The sequence below is a fragment of the Neopelma chrysocephalum genome, unplaced genomic scaffold, assembly GCF_003984885.1.
Source record: "Neopelma chrysocephalum unplaced genomic scaffold, ASM398488v2 Primary Assembly neopelma1_65, whole genome shotgun sequence".
In the NCBI taxonomy this organism is placed as follows: domain Eukaryota; kingdom Metazoa; phylum Chordata; class Aves; order Passeriformes; family Pipridae; genus Neopelma; species Neopelma chrysocephalum.
Window position 1 is genome coordinate 438,244 of NW_020897722.1, and position 22,613 is coordinate 460,856.

General features: G+C 43.9%; 1 protein-coding gene across 2 annotated transcripts in view; it reads left to right on the top strand.

Annotated features, from left to right (window-relative positions):
• The window catches only part of CLUAP1 (clusterin associated protein 1), a 59,321-nt gene that overhangs the window by 16,320 nt on the left and 20,388 nt on the right, over positions 1–22,613 (top strand). For both annotated transcript variants that reach the window (XM_027683723.1, XM_027683724.1), the window contains exons 6-9: positions 3,242–3,325; positions 5,032–5,165; positions 6,569–6,710; positions 22,275–22,347. In XM_027683723.1, coding sequence (XP_027539524.1) covers positions 3,242–3,325; positions 5,032–5,165; positions 6,569–6,710; positions 22,275–22,347 — 433 coding nt within the window. The remainder of the gene's footprint in view (positions 1–3,241; positions 3,326–5,031; positions 5,166–6,568; positions 6,711–22,274; positions 22,348–22,613) is intronic.

A 22,613-nucleotide genomic window follows, 5' to 3' on the forward strand; every position in this document is an offset into this window, starting at 1 on the left:
TGATTTTTAGTCAGTATTTATCAGATAAAGCTGTAGCCAGGGAGCTCCTGGACACTTGGAACAGAAGCTCTGGGAAGTGATAAACAATCCCCTTGTTCATGAATACCTCTCTGGTTTCATGGAGGTTTTTGCTTTCTCCAGTTGGAATTACCAGGCTTAGTCCGTCACTGTTCTTGCCTTAATAATTTTTTTCTATATTTTTAATCTCTCCTGAGAACTCTTATTTTTAACCATCAATTTAAAGGAAACCTCTGGAGTATCATAATGTGTATTCTGATGAGTACACCTAATTACAAAGAGTACATTAGATGAACGAGGCTGTATTTTTAATTTGCACACTTTTTTTTTTGAACACAAGGAATTGTGAGTGCAGCCAGTGGTAATGAAATACCCAGTGATCGGATAAATTCAGAAAATTGGTTTTGCCTTCAGGTAAAGCCTATTTGTATCAACAGATTTAAGCAAGAACAGATGTGCCTTTGTGCAAAGCCAGGCTTTAAAAAATCCCAGTTGTCATTTTTCTGTGTATTTATATTTGGTAGGAGATACCACTGAGGAGGAGTTGGGCTGAAAGAAGAATATATTTTATTTGCTCATGCAGGAAGTCAGAGAGAGTCATAGTGGTTGTGTTGAATTCATTTTATTTAATTTGCTGATGGCCTTACAATGTTTAAACTGACCAGCCTTGCTATTTGAGAATAAATGCTTTTCCCAACATCCTCCTGATCTTTGTGGGATGTTTATCCAGGTTTGTTAATGTGAGCTACCTTCCTTTTAATCCTCTTCTATATGGCCAGTTGCAGGGTCCTTCTTGAAAAGAGATATTAAAAATAAAAGTTTTCTCTTTGACAATGTTCATGGGATAACAAGAAATGGCCCGTGAGGAGTACCTAGGGAAGCAGTGACAAAAAAATCTGTTGACAGCTTTGATAGTCTCAAAATATATTTATTTTTTCCATTATATTTTCATTATATATTAATATTTTTTCCATTATATTGAATATTTTTTCCACTTAAACTTACTACTCCAAAGAGTCAAACTCAGGTTAATGCTACTGTTTGTACCAGTGAAGTGGAAAATGTACATTTGAAGGCAGAGTTTTTGGGGCAAGCTGTGTGTCCAGAGGATTCTCCTCTCTGTCTCTTGGGGTGTGAGGGGGTTAATTGCCCTGCCCTTGTGATTTTCCACTTTTACCCCGATTCCACGGTCTGAAAATACAAATTCCAGCCTTTCCCCTGTTCTGGGTTGCCCTAACAGGTTTTTCCAAGTGGTTGTGACTGTAGAACTGAACCTTGTTGTAGGAAATGATGTGGATTTTTGCACGAAGACTGTGATGTCTGTACAGGAAACGTCACAGGAAGCTGAGGGAAGGTTAAAAGAAGATTAAACTTGCACAAATTATTCCAACTTAAAAGGGCAGATCCTCAGAAGTTTCTCTAAAACCATCAGTCCCCTGCCCTGACCCCCAGTGCAGGGCCCTGTGTGTGTTCTGGGTTGTTCCACAGAGGGGAAATGGGTGAGGGAATTGTTTATAACTAAAAACGACAATCCTCGCTGTTTCTTTTATCTCTTTTGCAAGCGGGAAGGAAAATAATTCCCTTCTCCTGCTCTTTGGTTTGAGGTGTTGGCTCAGTGGCAGAGATCTCACTGTTGCTGTCAGAACCACGTGCAGTTGGCAGGGCAGTGTCTGCACCAGGCTGCTCCTGGCAAGGGCCTCACAAATAAAGAGAGATTTTGCTGAGCTTCTGAGGTGCTTGATGTTCCCAAAATAGCTCCTCAGCTACATTATTCTTGCCTATCTTCCTCCAAATACATCTACCTATGGAATTATTCAGGACTTTGTATCTTATTTGTTTCTTGTTTTCATCCAAATTAACTTTCTGCTTTGGGGGTTGCATTTCTCAGTGGACAGAGGGATGTTCACAAGCACTTCAGGCAGTGTAAGCTGTCACTGCCACCAGCAGATGTAACTCCTGTCACTCTCTCCAACATAATATTTCTACTTCTTATGCCAGGGAAAAAAGCCTTTGTGCAGCATGTGGTTGGATTGCTCAGAGACTTGATCCAGCAGAGGAATAAGCTCAGCACAAAAAGCTGTTTTGTTTTGTTTTGTTTTTTTGGCTGGATGAGCTCCCAGGTTGGGTTCACCCTGCAGTTCCTTGGACTTGAGTTGGTGGGGAGGGAGCAGGCTCTGCCCCTGTGCAATCTGGAGTGTCTGGCATGGTTTTAGCAAAGTTGTTGTATTTGCTTACAGAATTCACCCTGCAGTGAGCTGGGTTTGCCTGTTGCAATGTGTATAAAGCATTTTTAGGTTCTTAGTCAGGTGAATTCTAGAGAGGTGCTTTTTCTATCTTTATCCACGTCACCGAATGTTTTTCCAACGTAAGGTGGTTTTAAGGACATTGGGCTGCAAAATTCTCTCTCCTCCTCCCAGTACCAAGCAAGTAAAGCAGTTGTTTTTATATAATGACCAGGTCGGTGTTTAAGACATCAGACAAGTGCACCCCTAACCACATGTGTCCTCAAAACTGCTGAGAGTGGAAAAGGCTTTTTCCATCCTCTGGGATCTAAAGAAGGATCCCTGGGGTTTTTTGAGGAGTTTGAACCACTTGTTTATCAGAACCAGAGAAGCCCAGACATCTGCAGAATACGATTTTCACATGGGCATAGGAGGCACGTGGAATCTCCTGAGTTGGAAGGGACCCCCAAGGATCTCGAGTCCAACTCCTGGCCCTGCACAGGGCACCCCAGCAGTCCCACCATGTGCCTGAGAGGGTTGTCCAAACACTCCTGGAGCTCTGGCAAGCTCAGGGCTGACCATCCCAGCTGCCTGCAGAGTTTGGTGGCTTCATAATCCTCCTTGCTCCACAGTTTTTGGGACAGTGTGCTCATCTACCTCCACTGCTGTGTTCATGGGTTGTGTTGTCAAGGTGAAGGAATCTTTGTGGCCCCCTGCATACCTTGCTCCACATGGAAAACCAGGGCAGTTGCCAAAAATCTGCATCCAAGAACACTTGCAGTCAGACAATAGCACTTAACCTTATTTTGAAAAGATGCCTCACTTAACTGACTTTTTCTCGTGTCCTGTTCTTTAAATCATCTCAGCTTTGGTGAATAAACACTAAATCCTACCCCATTTATTATGCAGATGATCCCATCGTGGTTGCTTGATCACCCTCAGTTCTGAATACTACTGCTTTGTGCAGTGTTGAAATATATTGGTGTGTTTTTATTTTGTAGGAAGCAAGAACAGAATCTATTGCCAGACCTTTGGAGATAAATGAGGCTGAGAAGGTGATGAAAATTGCCATTGACAGTGTTCTGGTAAGCAAAATGATATTTATTTCATTGAAAAATTATAATTTCTCTGCTGCAAGAAGGACGTAGCTCTTTTTATCAACAGTGAATGAGGTGGGGCACAGTGATGGCTGTGAGCTGGCAGAAATCACACCTGCAGCAGAAAGGGTGAACAAATCTAGCAGCAGCACCTAGAAGATGTTAAGATCCTCTTTGCTGCACTGTCACACTATGTAGCTGTTGGTTCAATGTGCAGAAACATTCCTTCATCAAATAGCTGCACTTGGCCTCTGTCTTGGGAGAAAACACATTTTAGTCATATTCCCTGCCTCTCTTAGGAGCTTTGCCCCAAAAGCTGGACAGAAGGAATAAAAATGACCTAAATCAGCACAGAAATCTACATCCCCCACCTTGTCTAAGCTGTGTAAACTCTGCAGAGTCAGGGCTGCAAGGAGTGACCTTGGTGACCCAAAATGTGCTGGTACCTCTGGAGCTGGGAAGCTGGGCTCTGCAAGCAGGATAGCTGAGCTAAAGGGTAAGAAGAGCTAATCAGTGCTAATCAGTAGCACTGTGCTAATCAGTGCCCTGCCAGAGCATTGTTGTGGTTCTCATTTTGGGGGAACTTTTGGCTGTTCCAATCATGGCAGCTCTGTCCTCGCTCCTGAGGTTCCTGAATTTCCGAACCGTTTCTGCGCTGTGTGAGGAGGGTGGTTAATCAAATCCTGGTGATTACTGTCAGTTATTTAACTGCAGACTGTATCCAGTCCAAGGGTGGAATTACAAGGAGTGGAGTTGAAGCTTTAAACAGCCAGTGCATAATCAGTAGATATTCCAGGTGATCTTATGTTTCTGCTCCTGCTCACAGTCTGTATGAATGTTAAAGGTTGTTAACATGCGTTTCACATTCTAGCAGTAGCACTGATGAACTAAAATCAGTAAACTGATTGGCTTCCAACAACATGTACCTCAGCTAATTAATTCTGGCCCAGTTAATTAAGTGACCTGCTCGAGCTGAGCAGCACCAATAGTTGCTGCTGGAATTTCAGCAAGTCTGAAGTTCTCTCCCTCTTGCTCAAAAGATGCTCATGGTTTCCTGAGCATGAGCACCCTGATTGTACTCAGCTCATCCTCATGACCTGGAATATTCCCACTTCCCCCTCCTGTAACACCTATGTTAATGTTCAGGATGCCTCCCATATTTTGAAAAAACAGATAAAACAAGATTTAGAAAAGGATGAAGATATTCAGATACAGTAAGTTCTTTACAAAAGCAACCTTTACCTTGAAAAGGAAAAAAAAATTATGGAAACCAAAAATTCCCTAAAATAATACCAAGAATAAATGCATTTCTCATCTGTGTTTATGCAGATAGAATCGTGGAATCATTAAGGTTGGAAAAGACCTCAGTGATTCCATTAAGACAGGTTTCAAAAAGATCCTAATGATTCCAAAAGATAGGCTTCTACCTATCTTTTACTGCTTTTTCAGTGAGAAGGAAAATTAAAGCTGTGGGTTTTTTTTTTCGTTTTCTTCTTTAAAAATGTCTGAAAAAATAAGGTATTTTAAATTTAGAAGTGTCCAGTTAGTTCATTATCTTGGCCACAAAGAACTTTTTAATTTCCATTGCCTACTTGAATAAACACAGATGAGATTATACCGAATGATGTTCAGCATCTGAAAGATAATTCTAATTATTCCAGTGCCAGCCATGGTTCACCATCCTTCTCTTCTAGGAACAAGTCCAAAAAACTAAAGACATGTTGAATAATGTGGCTTTGGATGAAACCAATTTGGAAGCCAAGATTGAAAAACGAAAATTGGAACTGGAAAGAAGCCAGAAGAGGCTACAGACTCTACAAAGTGTTCGGTAAAGATGATGAACTGATTATCTGTTGCATAAATGAGTTTTAACATTAAAGAGTGGAACTAGTGCAAACACTCCCTCTGTTCCCAGAGGCTTCTACCACCAGTTTAACCACCAGTTAAAAAATTCATTTTGCATCCCTTGTTGGGATCAGTTCCTCTGATCCTAACAGTGGAACAGCCTGACATAAAATCTGTAGAATCATAGAATCATAGACTGGTTTGGGTTGGAGGGACCTTAAAGCTCATCTCATTCCACCCCCTGCCATGGGCAGGGACACCTTCCACTAGCCCAGGTTGCTCCAAGCCCCGTCCAACCTGGCCTGGGACACTTGCAGGGATGGGGCAGCCACAGATACTCTGGGCAACCTGTGCCAGGGCCTCCCCACCCTCACAGGGAAGAGTTTCTTCCATATATCCAACCTAAATTTCCCCTCTTTCAGTTTGAAGCTATTACTCCTTGTCCTATCACTACAGCTCCTGATGAAGAATCCCTTTCTGTCTTCCTTGTAGGCCCCTTCAGATACTGGAGGTATCAAGGTATTCAGGTTTACAGTTTGGGTTGATTTCTTACCCTTAATTAGGCTGCAGGTTTATACAAGCTACAATCTGACCTAATATAAAAAAAAAGGCGAAATACTAGAAAAATCAGCGGTGGAAGGAATGACATTATTTCACATACAGCTTTGGATCAGTATTGGAGGAATTGTATTGGGTAGGTGTGAAGCATCAAGCAGCAGCAGTGGGTTTTAGGGTGCAGTATTTAGCTGTGTGGTATTAAGGACATCATCACTTCACACAAGTCTAATTATGCCTGTAATGACACAGGACACTTCTGTGGCAAGGAAGTGCCCAGCAAAGTATGTGATTTACCAGCCACACTACACACTAATTTTTTGGAGTTGTGGAACAACAGCATAATTAACTTAAATTCACCTGCTAAAGGGGCCCAAATGCTGCCTTTGTGCCTGTGTGAAAGATCGTGGGAGTGGGTGCATGCACAATAACCTTCCTTTTGCTTTATGTCATTTCTGCATGATGGTTTAGTGAGCTTTTGGTGTCTGAAGCAGTGTAAAACCTTACAAACAAAAGGGCCTTTGAGGCTGGTTTAGCAGACATGGAAAGGAAGCTGCAAAACCAAAAGTGTATTTCAGAATTCTGCATATGCAGGGCAATATTTGTAGAATCAGAGAATCACAGAACTTGGGGGGTTCCAGCCCAACCCAACCCTCCAAGTTTGGGTTGGAAGGAACCTTAAAGCCCGTCTCATTCCACCCCCTGCCAGGGGCAGGGACACCTTCCACTTGACCTTCCCTGTCCAACCTGGCCCTGAACACTTCCAGGGATGGGGCAGCTACAGCTTCTCCAGGCAGATTTCACTGAGCAGCTTGTGCTTGTTCTCCCCAGTCCTGCTTTTATGGATGAGTACGAGAAGATTGAGGAGCAGCTGCAGAAACAATACAGCAGTTACCTAGAAAAATTCCGTAATCTGACCTACATGGAGCAACTCCTGGATGATCAGCGACGGGCAGAGCAAGAGATGTTTGAGGTAAGACAGCTCAGAAATGGTCAGCAGGACTGTAGAGCCTCTAGTGCTTGTCCTTAGAACAGAAAATGTTTCAATGCCCCTTCTCAAAAACAACATCACTGTTTGTAGAGCCAGCTCTGAGTGATGGCAGGTGCTGGACAGCCCAGCAGGTGTTACAGTCTTGGCCAAACATGACAGCACTGCTTTATTTTCTGAGTTAGAGAAGTTAAACCAGTGTAATTAAGGCCCTTGTGAAGTTAAACCAGTGTAATTAAGGCCCTTGTCAGTCTCTGACCCACTGAGTCGTTTTCAGTTGATGTTTTTTGTACATGAAAAAGGTTCTCAGGGTTTCTTATCTTTGCTTACTGTACATTAATCAGTGCATGTGCATACATACAGTGTACGTGCTAAGAGATATTGGGTGCTTATTTTTATTGTCTGCCAACAACTGTTATATGAGGGTTTCTCATCACAAGGCTCTTCCATTTCCTCATAGTAGCAAAGGAAACAGCAAAGAGCATCAGTGAGGAGATCATATGTGCTGGGATCCTCCCCCATGGAATTCAGTTTTGTTTGGCAGAAATTCTGTTTTCTGTCAGCTTGCTGAGTTGCATCAGTTCAGTGGGATTCTCCAGCTGGGTAATCTGCATCTGTGTCTTGTCTTGCTCCAGACTTCTCTTTGGGTGTTTACTGACTGTAATGCTTTCAGCCACTCTTTCCTTCAGCTTCCTGTAGCTTCATGATTTGTTGTCTGGCTTTTCATCCTTCTCACAGTCATTACCCAGTGTATGTTCTGTTCTTTGTTGAAAACCTGTTTCAGTGAACAATCCCCTCTTGGACCTCAATGCTGGTGGGTGTGGTGGGTGTGCTACACCTGGAATTACAGAATCACAGAATCGTTTAGGTTGGAAAAGACCTCTGAGATCATTGAGTCCCACCTGTGCCCGATCCCCACCTTGAGTGCCACATCCAGTCCTTCCTTATAAACACCTCCAGGCATGGGGACTCCACCACCTTCCTGGGCAGCACATTCCAATACTTAACAACCCCTTCCATGAAGAAATTCTTCCTGATGTCCAACCTAAACCTCCCCTGGCACAGCTGGAGGCCGTTTCCTCTCCTCCTGTCCCTTGTTCTCTGGGAGCAGACCCCAACCCCCCCCCAGTTCCCCCCTCCTGTCAGGGAGTTGCAGAGCCAGAAGGTCCCCCCTGAGCCTCCTTTTCTCCAGGCTGAGCCCCCCCAGCTCCCTCAGCTGCTCCTGCTGCTCCAGCCCCTTCCCCAGCTCCGTTCCCTTCCCTGGACACGCTCCAGCCCCTCAAAGTCTGTCTTGTTGTGAGGGGCCCAGAACTGATCCCAGGACTGGAGTTGCCTCAGCAGTGCAGCCAGTTAACCAGTTGTTAACCAGTGCTTCCTCTTTCCTTCATCACCCTTTGGTTGCAGGGAAAGCCATTCTGTGTCCTGTTGAGAAGTCTCAGATATTTTGCTTCATTATTGGCTTGAGGGATAAAATAACTTACCTTTTCAAAGGTGACATGGGCACTTGACAATTTGTTAATCCCTGTGAACCAATTTCCAATTAACCCCCCTTTTTATAAGCACTGTCTCTGGAGATATTTTTCCACCTTATATCTGTAGTCAGCCTGGTATTTTCATATGTCTTGTTTTATAATCTTCTAGTTCTTGTCCGTATTCTTAGCCCTAAAAAAAAAATAAGTCATCAATTAAATCATAATCTTGAAATGAAGCCTGAAATCTGATTTTTCCCTTCTGTTCAAATGCCACTGAGACTTAATAGCCAAAGGAGAAATGCTTAGAACTGAGCTACCTGAAACTGGTTATAAATTCATGTGCAGAAGTTTGTTAATGAGTTGGCGGCTCTTTGGGGGATTTTTGTTAAAAGATAATAAGACAAGGAAAAAACCTTTGTCATTCAGGGCTGTGCCATGCTTAGAATATGGAAAGCATTTTTTTATTTTCCTTTTTCTCCTTCTTTCTGTGAGGCACCTGGGAATCCCATATGGTTTGGATTTTCATTTCCTGGGATGAGCACGGAAACAGCACTTCGGCATAAAACAGAATTAAAGAGTCTAAAGGCTTGTGACAAAAAGATGTGGTTTTTCTCTGCACACTTCTGTTACTTATACCTAAAAATACTTCTAATATATAAATGATGAAACTCTGACCAGCTTTTTGTGAGCAGCAACACAGTGACTCAAGTAACCACAACTGCTCTGCTGTAGAAGCTCTTGCTTTGGTAGAAGAGGAGGTGTGTGTCTCTTATAGCCAGACTTTCAGAAGTGCTGGAGTCTAAACTGTTACTTGAAGTCATTATGAGATGTCAGTCCTCAAAATCAAACTCCAGGACTTGGGAACTGAAAGAGGATGAAGAATTTCAGCCTGAAGAAGAGAAGGCTCTGGAGAGACCGTAGAGCCCCTTCCAGTGCCTAAAGGGGCTCCAAGAGAGCTGGAGAGGGACTTTGGACAAGGCCCTGGAGGGACAGGACACAGGGAATGGCTTCTCACTGCCAGAGGTCAGGGTTAGATGGGATATTGGGAAGGAAATCTTGGCTTTGAGGGTGGGGAGGCCCTGGCACAGGTTGCCCAGAGAAGCTGTGGCTGCCCCATCCCTGGAAGTGTCCAAGGCCAGGTTGGATGAGGCTTGGAGCAACCTGGGCTAGTGGAAGGTGTCCCTGCCCATGGCAGGGGGTGGAATGAGATGAACTTTAAAGTCCTTTCCAAGCCAAACCATTCCATCATTCTGTGATTCTAATCTGGGTCCCAGCTAAGCCACTTGCTGGTGCACTGCTGTTTCCAAACCAGTGAGGAGACTCTCCTGTTTTTATTTTTGAAAGATAATGCATTGTTTAATCCATTTTGGATTAGTCTGTTGCCAGCCTGGAACACAATGGTAGATCTCTCACTTCTGTCAGTCTCGATCTGCTTTTCAGGAGATGCTTCACTTCTTTAGCTACTTGTTGGTGAAGCAAAACTGTGGGTTGTTTATTACTTGCTTGAAAAAAAAGAACAATTTGCTCCAAAACGATGCTGAATGTTGTCCTAAAGTTTATAATCTTGTGTCATTTTCAGCATCAACAGGGGAAAAAGTAATGAGGATAATTACATTTAATCCATTTTAATACACACTCTCTCAGCTGTCAGAAAACACTGACAATTATGTTGACTTTTAACCCAAGCCTGATTTGTGTTTTGTTCCACCAAACAAATCTTAATTATCTTCTGCAGAATCAACATGAGGCAATTCTTTTATCCTCTCTCTGCATTTTCCTAAATAGCTTGCCAGCAAAAAGCAACAGCAGTGTAATTAGATTAATCCAGCACTCCCTGTGCTACTCTGAGAACTGATTCCTGGACCCCTCTCCTTGACTTGGTGCACGTTTTTAGGAGTAATTTTTGTTCTGATTGAGAGACCCTTCTGAATAATGAGATTAATCTCCCCTGCAGCTGGACTCAGACCTGGTTTGGCACCCTGCTGTTGTCACACAGCTGATGATCTGGGCCAAAGTGCATTTCCTAATTAGAAAAGTGATTTAAAGATTGTACCCAGGCACACAGTTTTAATTAAGTGACATTGAGCCCTTCCAGACTGCAGTGCTGGCGGTTGGTGTGGATTCCTTAGGGTTGTTTTTCGTGCTGTGGGTGCTCAGTCACATGGAGAGCAGAGCTTTGTAGCTCCTGGTGCTCCTTTCCCTCCTGGACATAGGGAGTGGTGGTTGGAGGGCCATCTGTGGGAGTCTCCTGCCAGACACTGGGCTGAGAAACTCTCTGTGTTAAAAGGAACTTAAAGGTGTTGAGCGAACCAAACAGTTAATGGATGATGAAATTCACTCCTGCAGAGCACCTCTGATGTAGGAGCCCTTTGAAATTTATGAAAAATATTAAATTCCTTGTCCATTATCAACTGGAGATGGCAGAAATCCTCACATGACTCCTCTTCAGAGTGAGTTTCTCACACTTACTGACAAGTGGTCATGTCATACTCATTCTTGGATCCGAGGAATTTGAACAAGGACCTTTTGTCTTTGCAGTTCCTTTCGCCTTTTTTTACTTCCAGCCACCTCTTTTATTCTGCTTCTGTTCTTTTGTGGAATTACTCCATCTTCCTGCAGCTCTGTGCTGAGGCAGGGATTTATGTGCCATGTCTCCTCAAAGATTTGCACTTATTTTTCTGCTTTGTAAAAGGATTCAGCACACTTGGTTCATTTTTACCATTTCCAATATGAAATAGTTTTGGATGTTTAGACACAAAAGCTATTAAGAACTTCAGCTGTTCTAAAAAAACGTTTTTCAGGGGTTTTCAGATTTGGGGATTGAACTTCTTTCTGGATCTTAAATGAATGCCTCTCTTTTAAAGAACAATACAGACCAATACAGTTCAAAAAGGTGTTTTAGGAATTAGTTTGTGTAATGCCAGAATAACTTGGCAATATCCTTTAGCATTTGCTTTTCCCTAGAGAGAACATGCTTATTCTTTCTAGTGCTTCTCAGAGGACACCCCTGAAGTACTTTCTTCTGCAGCTCCTTTCTTCTAAGGTGTTTTCAGGCTGATTTTATGCTGGTACTGTGAAATCTCAACTAAGGACCACCATGAGGTGCTGGACACAGGGATGAGGATGTTCTGAGCCACTTGATTGTTTTATCTTTGGTTTGGGATTGCTTAAACCATTTTTCTTTTCATCGTGGTGGTATTTTGCAAGGGTATGTAGTGATAGAACAAGGGAGAATGGCTTTAAATTGAAATTTGAGAGATTTAGAGTGGATATTAGGAGGAAAATATTCCCAGTGGGGCTGGTGAGGCCCTGGCACAGGTTGCCCAGAGAAGCTGTGGCTGCCCCAGCCCTGGAAGTGTCCCAGGCCAGGTTGGACGGGGCTTGGAGCAACCTGGGCTAGTGGAAGGTGTCCCTGCCCATGGCAGGGGGTGGAATGAGATGAACTTTAAGGTTCTTTCCAACCCAAACCATTCCATGATTGATTCCATGATGTGGCTCTCAGTCAGCAGTGCTTCATGATTAAACAAGGAAAAGCCAAATAAACAGACTGTATTGTGACTTTCCCTTTGCAACCCACACTCTCCAGATAAAATCCCCTCTTCATTAAATTCTTTCAGAGTTCTGATATCAGAGCTTCTGAATATGCACATAATAGGGGTATCTGAGTTCTGCTCCAGTCTGAGATACCCCTTGGTTCTTGTTTTTTGCACTGAGCTGCCCCACTTAAAATATTGGATTCAGCATTCCCACTGCATGAATAATTCAGTAAACTGCTGTTTATTGAAATACCCAGCAGAAGGTTAATATGAAAACCAGTTGGTTACAGTCTTAAATCTTCTAACTAATGTACATTTGAGTTATGAGTGGTTTAAACCTTTTTATGTGTGCCAGGAGAGCACTGCTGGTCCGATGTTGCTGAATTGTGTTGAATATCAGATGTAAAAGTGAGCACAGGCATGTGAGTTGTTGATTGCTTCTGTTTTGACCTTTAGTCCAGTGTACAAGGATCACAGTATTGGTGCACTGAGGCACACAAATCCCATAATGGAGAAATGTGGAAAAAAAATAGAGGAGGGAGAAGGCAACGCACAGAGAGGGAGCGGGGGCAGGGGAGCACAGGAGAAAAGGACAAAAGAAATTATTGGCAGAGAAATGATGGTCACTGAAAGGAGAGGCTGGAGATACAGAGAAGGTGGGAGGGTGTGTGGAGGGCATGCTAGGGAAGATGGAAATGTTGCTGTGTGCATTCATTTCACTGAAGCAAAAACCTGCAGTCCCCCACCAATGCCATGGCAACTGGCTGCAGGCTCCCAGAGGAGCCTCTGGATGCTCCTGGTGCTCTGTTGGTGCTGTCTCCCAGTAAAGCTATAGGAAGACTTTCTGGGAAATGAAAAGAGTTGAGATGAGTTCTGTTTATCTCAGTCAGATCAATCCACTCAGTGCTCAAAGATCCGTGTGTTCATCTGGAATATCTTGACATGTGATGTGCCAGGTGGGTGACAAACTTGTAGGACCCCAGATTTGGGGTCATTTTACTCACAGCTTCAAGTTCTTGTCTGACAGAGTCTAGAACTTACTTTATCGTGAGCTGGAGATCAAACAAGAAATTATTGAAACCCTGAGCAATGGAAAGATTCACATCCTGCCTTCAGCAGCCCATGAAGAGGGAAAGAGGTTCCTTCTGCCTCTGGGCTTAGTGCTGTGGTTGGGTATGAACCCCCTGCACAGGCTACTCAGTCGAGTTCTTTCTTGCTGCTGTTGTAAATCTGTGCTAATTCTTTTATAAATTAAATACTCTGCAGGTGGGGAAGGAAGACAGGGAAAGGATCTCCTGAGTTTTGCAGTCAGGCGAGTTTCTTTGTTGTGACACAGAAACTCACCCGATGATCTGATCTCTAAAGAATTCAGTTTTTAACTTGTCTCACTGAATTTCTTGTGCAGTGACTCCACTCCAGAAGAAAAACCATCAGTGCATTCTGAATGTACTGCCTTTAAGTCTCACATATTCTCTTTATCAAGCTTCATTTGGTAAGAAGATGAATAAGTGTCTTGTACATGTTATGGTCTTTCTGCCTTCCTTGCCAGCCTGCATTATCCTTTTGAATATTCACAAAGACTTTAAATGTCTGAATTATGTAACAGAAACCACTTGAAATTCCCTGGGAATAGGAGACAATCAGATCACTTGCAGCACCACTGATTGAACAGGTCAATTTATGTTTCCTCCCCAGAGATCGACATTTAAATCATTGAGAAACATTTAAATGGGGCGATTGTTTGAAAGAAAAAGCTGAAATAACTCTTAATTTGGGACTGATGTTTGGTGCTTTGCACCAAACGACATAAGTAGGTAATGTTAAAATGATGTCTGTGAAATTGAGGAGCTTTATGCTCTGCTGCTGGTACTTAGTGGAAAAGAGAAGCTGTGAGATTGGCATTTTCGTGTGCACAACGTGGATAATCTCATCAGGTGCAAAACAGTTAGAGCTGAGTTTTAAATAGTAAAATAGTTCTCAGTTTTCTGGCTGTGTGAAGGCAATTTCTAGTTGAGTTCTGTGAAACGTATGAAAGTGGAACACTGTGCATGTGTGAGCAGTGAGTGCTTGGATAAATGTCCTGGCAGTACCTTGGCACGGGCTGGCAGTACCTTGGCACGGGCTGGCAGTGTGAGTTACTGCTCTGTGCACGGCCATTGCCTTCCCTGAGAGCTCCAGGACACTGCTGGAATCCTTTGCAGAGGATTGGGGTGTTGGAATGACCAGTGGGCCGAGCTGTGCCTTTCAGAAGAATTGCAGCAGGGTCAGACATTGGGAACAAGGAAAGGTAAGAAATCCCAGGACAGACTGTGCACCTTTCTGGCCTGGGGCTGTGAGTCATTTATTTTGCTAGAAATCCACTTCCATTCCCACTTGGGCCTACTTTGAGCGTGATGTAGTCCTGAAATCAATGGAAACCTCCAGTGGAGGCCACTGCACTCTGAGACCCTCTTTTTTTACATTTGCTGACCTCTGCCTGTCTCCTTCTCAAGCTTTGTTCCACCTTTGAGAGGACTGAGGAGAAGCCTGACCTGGTCAGAGCCTGGCCTGTTAATCAGGGTCTAACTCACCTTGGCAGTGCAGCATTCCCTGTAAGTACCTGCTGCCAGCCCCTGTGAAATGAGAAAACTTCAGACAGTGCATCCTGCATCTCTCTTCCTACTCAGCCACAAGAATATTGAAGCCAACAGCTCCTGTTTCTTAATCTGTAGAGTAAACTGGAATGAAGCAGTGTCCCAACTATTATGTAGAGAAGAACACAGAGTTATGGAAACTAGAGAAGCAGGATAGGTAAGGTGAAACCTGGTGGTGTTGTAGTTGCTGGTGGCCCAAAGATGATCACCTGCTCCTTTTGTGCTAAAGAATCAGAGCCTGGTGCATGGACAGTCCTGGAAACAGTGCTTGTCATCCCCTTTCAAAAGAGATTTGTCTGCATCATTAGTCATCTGCACTTCCTCCTTCTCTAACCCACCACAATGAGATATTTTAAAATAGTTTTATCCCAGTCATCTAAGGATTAACTAGAGCACTGTCCTGGTGAGCAGAAATTAGGAGAGCAAATGTTTTCAATCTGGAGAAATTGTTAAAAACAGGTCTGTAATTCCTATGCTTGGGCTCTAAGAAGACATAGAGAGGGGCTTGATGGTGCTGTCATTTAATTTGGGTGAGAAATAAGAAATGGACTGAAGTGTGCATCAGCCACCTGTTGAAGAGGTTCTTTGCTGCAAGAAATGTGTGCTGTGTTGAGCTAATTGATCTCAAGATAGAAGGCAGCAGATTCCATTATCAGTTCCTGGAACTGCCAAGTTCACCAAGAACAACTGCTCTTTAATATAATAAACACTCTCCTTGAAAAGAGTGACTAATCCTGACCCCCCTTCGAGCCTCGAGGCTTTGTGCTACCTCTGACAGAGGGAGAGGATAATTCAGGTGTCAGATTCTAGCAGGGACGTGGCAGTGGCTGCTCTGTGGTGGTGAGCAAGACACCACTGCAACTACCAACTTCCAGTCAATGTTAATTTGGATGATGATTTCTTCAGACACTGCAAACTGACCTCAGGTTTACATTAAAGAATCGTGCACTAATTCAAATAAATTACACATCCAAGCAATATCACTTGTGAGCTCGCTACAATAAAAATGTAATCCTTGAAGGGGATGTTCAATGAGCTGTTATTGAGTCATTATAATTCATCTCTTCCACAAAAGCAAATAGGAAAAACGGAGAGTCGTCATTATGGTAAATTTGCATTTTATGTAATAATGAATACAGAACACATTTGATTCACAGGATAAAGTCCTCCTCTGTCAGGTTATTTTAGGCAGTTGGGAATTTGTCAGTGTTATTGCTGACTTGAACCTTCTTGAAAGGATTTTGACGTGAAAATTGTGGGCAAAAAATGTTAGTCTGGTCTTTTTTCCCCCCTTCTTCTTTTTTTCTTAATTCTGTTTAGATTTCTCTCAGTGCTGGCAGGTGATTTAAAGGCCTGTCATCTCCACTGGTCTTATATAGCAGTCTCTGCAAGTGCCTTCCCAATCCTCCTGTCTCTCAGTCCTCTTGAGCTGGGCTCTGCCATGGGCAATCACATAAATCCTCAGCACAGAGTTCAGTGCTGTGTTGTCTCTGATGTTCTGCTTGCTTGGCTCTGACCTGTGGTCCCTGTATTGCTCAGCAGTATTTCTTACATCACAGAACAGTTTGGGTTGGGAGGGACCTTAGAGCTCATCTTGTTCATGAGCTTTAAGGTCCCTCCCAACCCAAACTGTTCTGTGATTAAAAAAACCAAAACTCAGTGGCTCCTCTCTCCTCAGAAGGGAATGTTCAGGGTATTGAGGCTGCTCCTTTGTAGAGGGAGCACTCCCTCCCTCTCACCTCCCAGCCTGTCCTCTCTAGGATGTCTATACAACCCTTCAAACAGTGGGAACTGGCCACCACATTCTGTAATCCCAGTGGGATCACAGCTATGCACATTCTAATTCCTCTGGTTTTGTTTCCTATGATGGACGAACTCCCAGGCAGCTATCAGTAAGACAAGAGGGCTCGGTCTTAAGCTGTGCCAGGGGAGGTTTAGGTTGGATATTAGGAAGAAATTCTTTACAGAGAGGGTAATCAGGCATTGGAATGGGCTGCCCAGGGAAGTGGTGGATTCTCTGTCTCTGGAGGTTTATAAGATGAGACTGGATGTGGCATCAGTGCCATGGGCTGGGAACCACGGCGGGGTTGGATCAAGGGTTGGACTTGATGATCTCAGAGGTACCTTCCAACCCAGCTGATTCTATGATTCTATAATTCTATGAACTTGAGGTCAGGCACTTGAGATGGGATCCTGCTTGTGCTGCCTTCACAAGGAACATTCCAGAGCCTCCCCTTCAGTGTTCACAGTGCCCCGTTTCTTGTCAGGCTGATCATCACCATCATCATCATCATTGCCTGACAGACCTTGTTTGAAGTCCCCCTCAAAGGTCAGCAAGCCTGATGCTAAAAAGGTTCTTCTGCCCCACTGTTTCAGGTGGATCTTCCCTCTCTCCCCCAGCCTTCATTCCTCAATGGAATAAAAAGGAACAAACCCCCAATTGCAGTCATGTCTAGTCCAGTGTAACTACAGCCATGTTCCAATTCAGAACCTAAAACTGGATGTGAATTTAGGATGAGGTATTTGATAGTATCTCAACATCTAGGAAGGAACAGCTCCAGGGAGGTTGGTACTTGGTGCTTCCATGAACTCTAGTCCCTCCCCTGTCTGTTGTCCCTGGTGCTGTCACATTCCCCAGAGTTTCTCCTCCTCCTTGTATCTCACTCCTGCTGAAGGAATGACAACACCCTCTTCTGAAAACCAGCTGCCATTGTGTGGCAGGAGCCAATCTCAGCTGCTTTGTTCTGTAACAAAGCAGGAGCAGCTGCCGACATGAATAGTCAAGGTGAGGGTGAGGCTTTCAATCCAGCAGCAAATTGATTTACCCCAAGTGTAGGGCAGGGCAGTAGGAACACCACTGTTCTCTAGCAAATCACTAGAGAAAAAAACCTGAAGGAAAGATTGTTTTCCCTTGCTGAGATGAAAACTTTAGACATAGAGATGTCTAGAAGACTTCTGGTGTTGGGAGAATGAGAGAACAGAAGGAGTAGCTTAGACAAAAATTGAAATGCTTGAATCCAAACACAGAAAATCAATGAGCTTCAGTTGTTGTCCTGTGCTTTTAGACTTATCCCCTTCCTACTTCGCCCACTTCTTTCCTTTTTCTTCCTACTTAGTGGTAACCAGGTCTGCCAGCTGGCTGCAGGGCATAAATTCTTTGTATTCAGGTGTTTTCCCCACACCTTTTCCAAGAAAACTTAGAGGTGAACTTAAAACAAAACCTCTGAGCTGTTTTAAAGGATCAAATAATGCATCATTTTTATTCTTACTCAGTTTGAGCTTTGCTGCTTTTCTCTCTGCAGGGGCAGAGTTGTTTTCAGTCATATACTTTTGCCAGATAAAGAAGATTGAGGCACAAAATATCTGTATTGCCTTATTCAAATTCCAATCTACAAAAACCAGACACTTGTCCTGAGTGCATTCAGTGTGCTGCAGAGACAGGTAACGTTTCTGTAACAATAGAAAGGGGGATGAAAAAAGCCCCAGACTTACTTATTTTAAAAGCCTTTGTATGTCACCAAAAAGGCTCTGTAATTCCTGCTGCTATTTACTGTGTCTGGGCTGTTGATGTGTCACCAGACAGGGGCTGGTGACTAAGGAGATCTCAACCTTGTGCTAAAGGCCATGGACAAATCTCTGGGAGTAAAAAGTAGTTCTGACTTGATGTAAGGAAACTTTTCCACCCTTTGGGTAGTCATCCAGTAGAAGAGGTTGCCCAGACAGGCTGATCAGTCTCTCCCTTGGAGGTCTTTAAGATCCAACTCCAGCCCTGAGCACCGTGGTGTGATTCTGTTGCTGGTCCTGCCTGGAGCAGGAGTTTGGGCTGGGGCTTCTGAAGGTCCCCTGCAGCTGGAGTCATTTTGGTGCTCTCTGTTGGCAGCAAATCCTGCCTTGCTGCCCATTCCCCTTGGCTGTTTGCAGAGGGATTGCTCTGATTATTCCTTTGGGCAGATTTAAACCTAGGGGAGGCTGCAAAATGTATGAGGCAGAGGAGAATTTCCATCTCAGCAGAGGTCTGTCTGCCCCTAAAGCAGCATTGATCTCTAGTACCCTGAAAGACCTGGGAGTCCCCTCTGAGGGGGCAGGTCAGTTCAGATTTTGTGTTAATTGGTATTTAAATCATGTTAACTTGCCACTGTGATTCCACAGTGTAAGCTGCCACTTCGTTTGGGTACAATTCACTCGTGGAGTAAGATCCACAGAGTGTTTCCCTGCTGCATTTCAGTCCTGCTTGTACACTGGAGAGGCTGAACAGGGGGTTTAAATATTGGCTCCTGCTCATCCAGCATCCTGAGGCAGCCAAGTGGTTCCCTGCAGGAGCTCCAGGCTGTCCAGGCCACGTCTCTTTTTCCATGGAGCTGTGGCTCTGTCACTGCACAGAAAGTGGGGCTGGACCTGTGGACAATGTTGTGTGTTGGAAGAGCATCTGCAGCGTTCCAGTCCATCAACCCCCCTGGATCCTCTGCCCTGTCACATCTCAGCAGCCCTGGATCACACAGAAGTGCCAAGCCTAAAACAGAAAAACATCTCTGACTGTCACAGTCTTGGTTTTGCCGAGCTGATATAAATCACATCTGTGAAAACAGTGTGATGTGTGGGGAGCGGTGTCTGTGTTGAAGGTGGAAGCTGGTCAGGCCAAAAAATGCAGCTTTGATGATTGCAGGCATTCAAAACATTTAAAACATTAAGTGATAAATTCTGTTTGCTTTCTAGCTTTTTGATCTGCCATCCCTTCTGCCCTCTCTTTGAAATCTCACTTGTTAAGGACAGTAACCAGTAGTTTGCTGATGCTGTCCTGGTTCTGACTGGTTCAGGGCTGCCCTTTTAAAACAGTTTTTGTTGCTGCAGTTTTTAATAGGGTTTTGCAGGGTGTAGCCTGGCAGTGTGGAGCGATGGGCTGCTGTTGGAAGGGATGATGTACAGACTCAGCAGCTCCCTTGGGCTGACAGTGGCATTTGACTGGCCATGCATCAAGTTATTCAGAAATCTAAACTGGCAGAAAATCAACATTTTTTTCCTGCCATCTAGTCCCTGGACTGGCTTGTGATGAGATCAGCTGAGCTACTGGCAGCAGCACAAGTAAGAGGCTGGAGGAAAGGGGGAGAAGGGCTCATCTGTATGATGAAACATTCTTTTAGTCTTCATTTCTCTTGTATTTCAACTTCATAAGCTCCATCTTCTTAGCCCTGCTGTTCTCCCCACAACTGCAGCACCCAATCCTCTCTCGTGCCCATCAGGAGTTTGGGTAGACACATACTGAGCTGGAGTGGAGAATTTGCCTGGCTTAGTTTTGTTTTTATGGATTAGTTTTCACCAGGTTTCTTTTGTGTCACTGCACAAGTGCTGCCCCAGAGCAGGAGTGGTAGAAGGGAAGGAGCAGGAAGCAGAGCAGGGAGGCTGCTTATTTGGAATTGCCAGCTTCAGCTGTCTTAATGTGTGCCAGGAATTACAGTATCAGGCAATGATTGTTTCTGTGCCCATTATTTCATTGGTCTTTGAACATTCTGAGTGTGCTTTCTGGGTTTATGAATTTGTCCCCATGACATTTGGGAAATGTCCTTTTCTTTCTGTCCCCTTTTTTCCTTTCTCTGCTGTATGCACTGTGTAAACTGCAGCAGCCAGTGGGGTTGGGATTCAGATGGGTGAATATTTGCAGAATATTTTTCCATCAGTTTGGAGATTTCAGTGATTTGTGTTGGTGTGGGTTGTGCTGGAGTGTCTCATTCCGTGTGATTGGGCATCCCGACCTTTCAGCTTTGTCACCCTGGATACTGTCACACCTGCTTCAGTTTTGCAGGGTTATTCCTGGGTCCAAAGGATTCATTAGCAGCCTTCCCAGCATCCATGGATGTCTCTATTAGCATTGGAGAGTTTGTAGAGCAGACAATTTGTGTCGTTGTCCAAAGCAGATTTTTGGATCAGAATTTATTCCCTTGAGAGAGGCACCGAGCTGGTTTCTCACCAGGCACAGGTGACATCTCACTCCTTCTTACCACCTGTAAACATCTTCTCTGCAGGCTTTTCCAGCATGAATATCAACCCCCAAGTCAGATATTTATGCCAAGTTGTGATGTCTCATGCCAGTCTGTCCCCAGACCTCTGTTTCCAGCAACTTCCTCATGTGCTGGATGGGCCTTGGAGGTTCCTTTCCCAGCTTCCATGCCATTGCCAGATGTATGGAAACACATTTCCACCTGAAAGTGTGCAAAGGTTGTGCTCCATTCAACCACTTCCAGATGCTCTTCTTGCTTCCCTGCCTCTGTCCCATGGATATTCTAAATGAGTCTGTCTTTCCTTTCCTCAAGTGCACTGTAAATGTGGAGGTGTGATCATGTCAAAGCAACTGGTGTTTTTAATTATGTTTTGCACAGAAAAATCAAAGGCTCAGAAAAATCTTACTTCAGTCCACAGTTAATTAGCTTTCCTTTGCCTGACTGGAATTGAAGAGACTAAAATTAGGAAAATTTGTGGCTAAGGCTTCAATCAGCTCTTGCCACCTATTCAGTATTGTAGGTTTATCTGCACCTAATTCTGTGCATTCATATCTTACCTGCTGCATCATGTTTAGTTTGCTATTCAAAATTCAAATTTAAGCTAGAGGTCATTAAAAATACATTTTTCTGTCTGATGCTGCAATTGGAATAGTGAACCTTAGTTGCTAACCTGGCATCTTTGCTAGGTTTTAGTCCTGACTGGATGGAGAACTTCATGAATTCAGGAAAACACCTCCTACAGTTGTGGCATTCAGGAATCAAATAATCCCTTTAGCCTGCCTGGGCTGTGATGTTCTGCAAGTTCATGCAGACCAGAAAATTAGAATTGTTCTCATCAGTCACTGTCTACAGAGCCAACCACGATTCCTTGCTGGTCCATTATTCTGGAGTGAGAAGGTCTCTCTTGCTGCCACTGCCTCGCTGCCACCAGCATCCTGTTTCCTTCTGGCTGGGTTTCTTACCGAGTTAACTGGGTAAGACTTGGGGTTTTTAAGTCCTTATTGACCTGTTTGTAACATTTTTTAGCCTTTCAACACTTAAAGGGGGCCTGTAAGAAAGGTGAGGCAGATTTTTAGTAGGGCCTGTAGTGATAGGGCAGGGGGTGGTAGTTTTAAATTAAAAGAGGGAAGGCTTAGATTAGAGATAAGGAAGAAGTGGTGAGGCCCTGGCACAGGTTGCCCAGAGAAGCTGTGGCTGCCCCTGGATCCCTGGAAGTGTCCAAGGCCAGGTTGGACGGGGCTTGGAGCAACCTGGGCTAGTGGAAGGTGTCCTTGCCCGTGGCTAGATGCACTTCAAAGGTCCCTTCCAACCAAACCAGTCTCTGATTCTCTGATTTTCTCCTGTCATTGACCTTCATTTGAATGGTTCTCCTTTGCACCTGAATACTACAGTGTGGTATAATACATGGCTGTACTTTGCCAGCTTATTGAAAGGGTTATTTGCTCCAATTCTGTTTGCATGCTTGGAAATGTGTGAATTCATTCTGATTTGGATGTGTGTTAGGAAGCTGCAGTCATTTCACAAACCACTTCTGGTTTTTAACAGAGTATTGGCTGAAAACAGGTACCAAAGCCTGCTTTCCAAAGAAAGCCACTTGCCTGCTGTAAGAGCAGTAGTTTTCAGTGGGATAAAGACAAAGATAAAGAACTCATTTTCCATGCAATAAGTGATATTTCTCCCAGTGGGAGTGTGTAGCTGCCTTTTGACCTGGGTACACGCTTTATATCCTGACCCTCACAGTCAAATAGGAGCTCCCACGTTTCAAACAAGACCTTTTTCACATAAAATTTCTTCAATCCTAACATTTTCTAGTCTCATTCTACCTGTGAGTGCCCTCAGCTGTTGTGGTGGGATCATCCAGTTGGCTACTTGAGTGTGGCAGCTTTTCCAATCCAGTTGTTGTTTCCTCTTGCAGGAAGCAGCAAACATGTTACGTCTTATGCAGAACAGGCTGAAAGAAGAGGAGCAACACCTGCTAAAGAGTGGAGGTAAGTGGCATTTCTTCACCTCTGGTAGTAGAGAAGTTTAGTTGTTTGGGGTTTTTTGTCCCCAGACTTACTCTTAATTAATTAGAATTCTAGCTGAGGATCAGAAGGAAGTAACAAACTCTTGAGGTTCTGTAGAAAGCTCACAAACAAGATTTTGCTCTTTTTGAGCAAAAACTTCCTCATTAATTGCCCCTGTGAATTTACTATTGCAATCTGTGCACTTTTATTTGATAGTGGGAGAAACTAGAAGGAAGGTTAATTCTCAG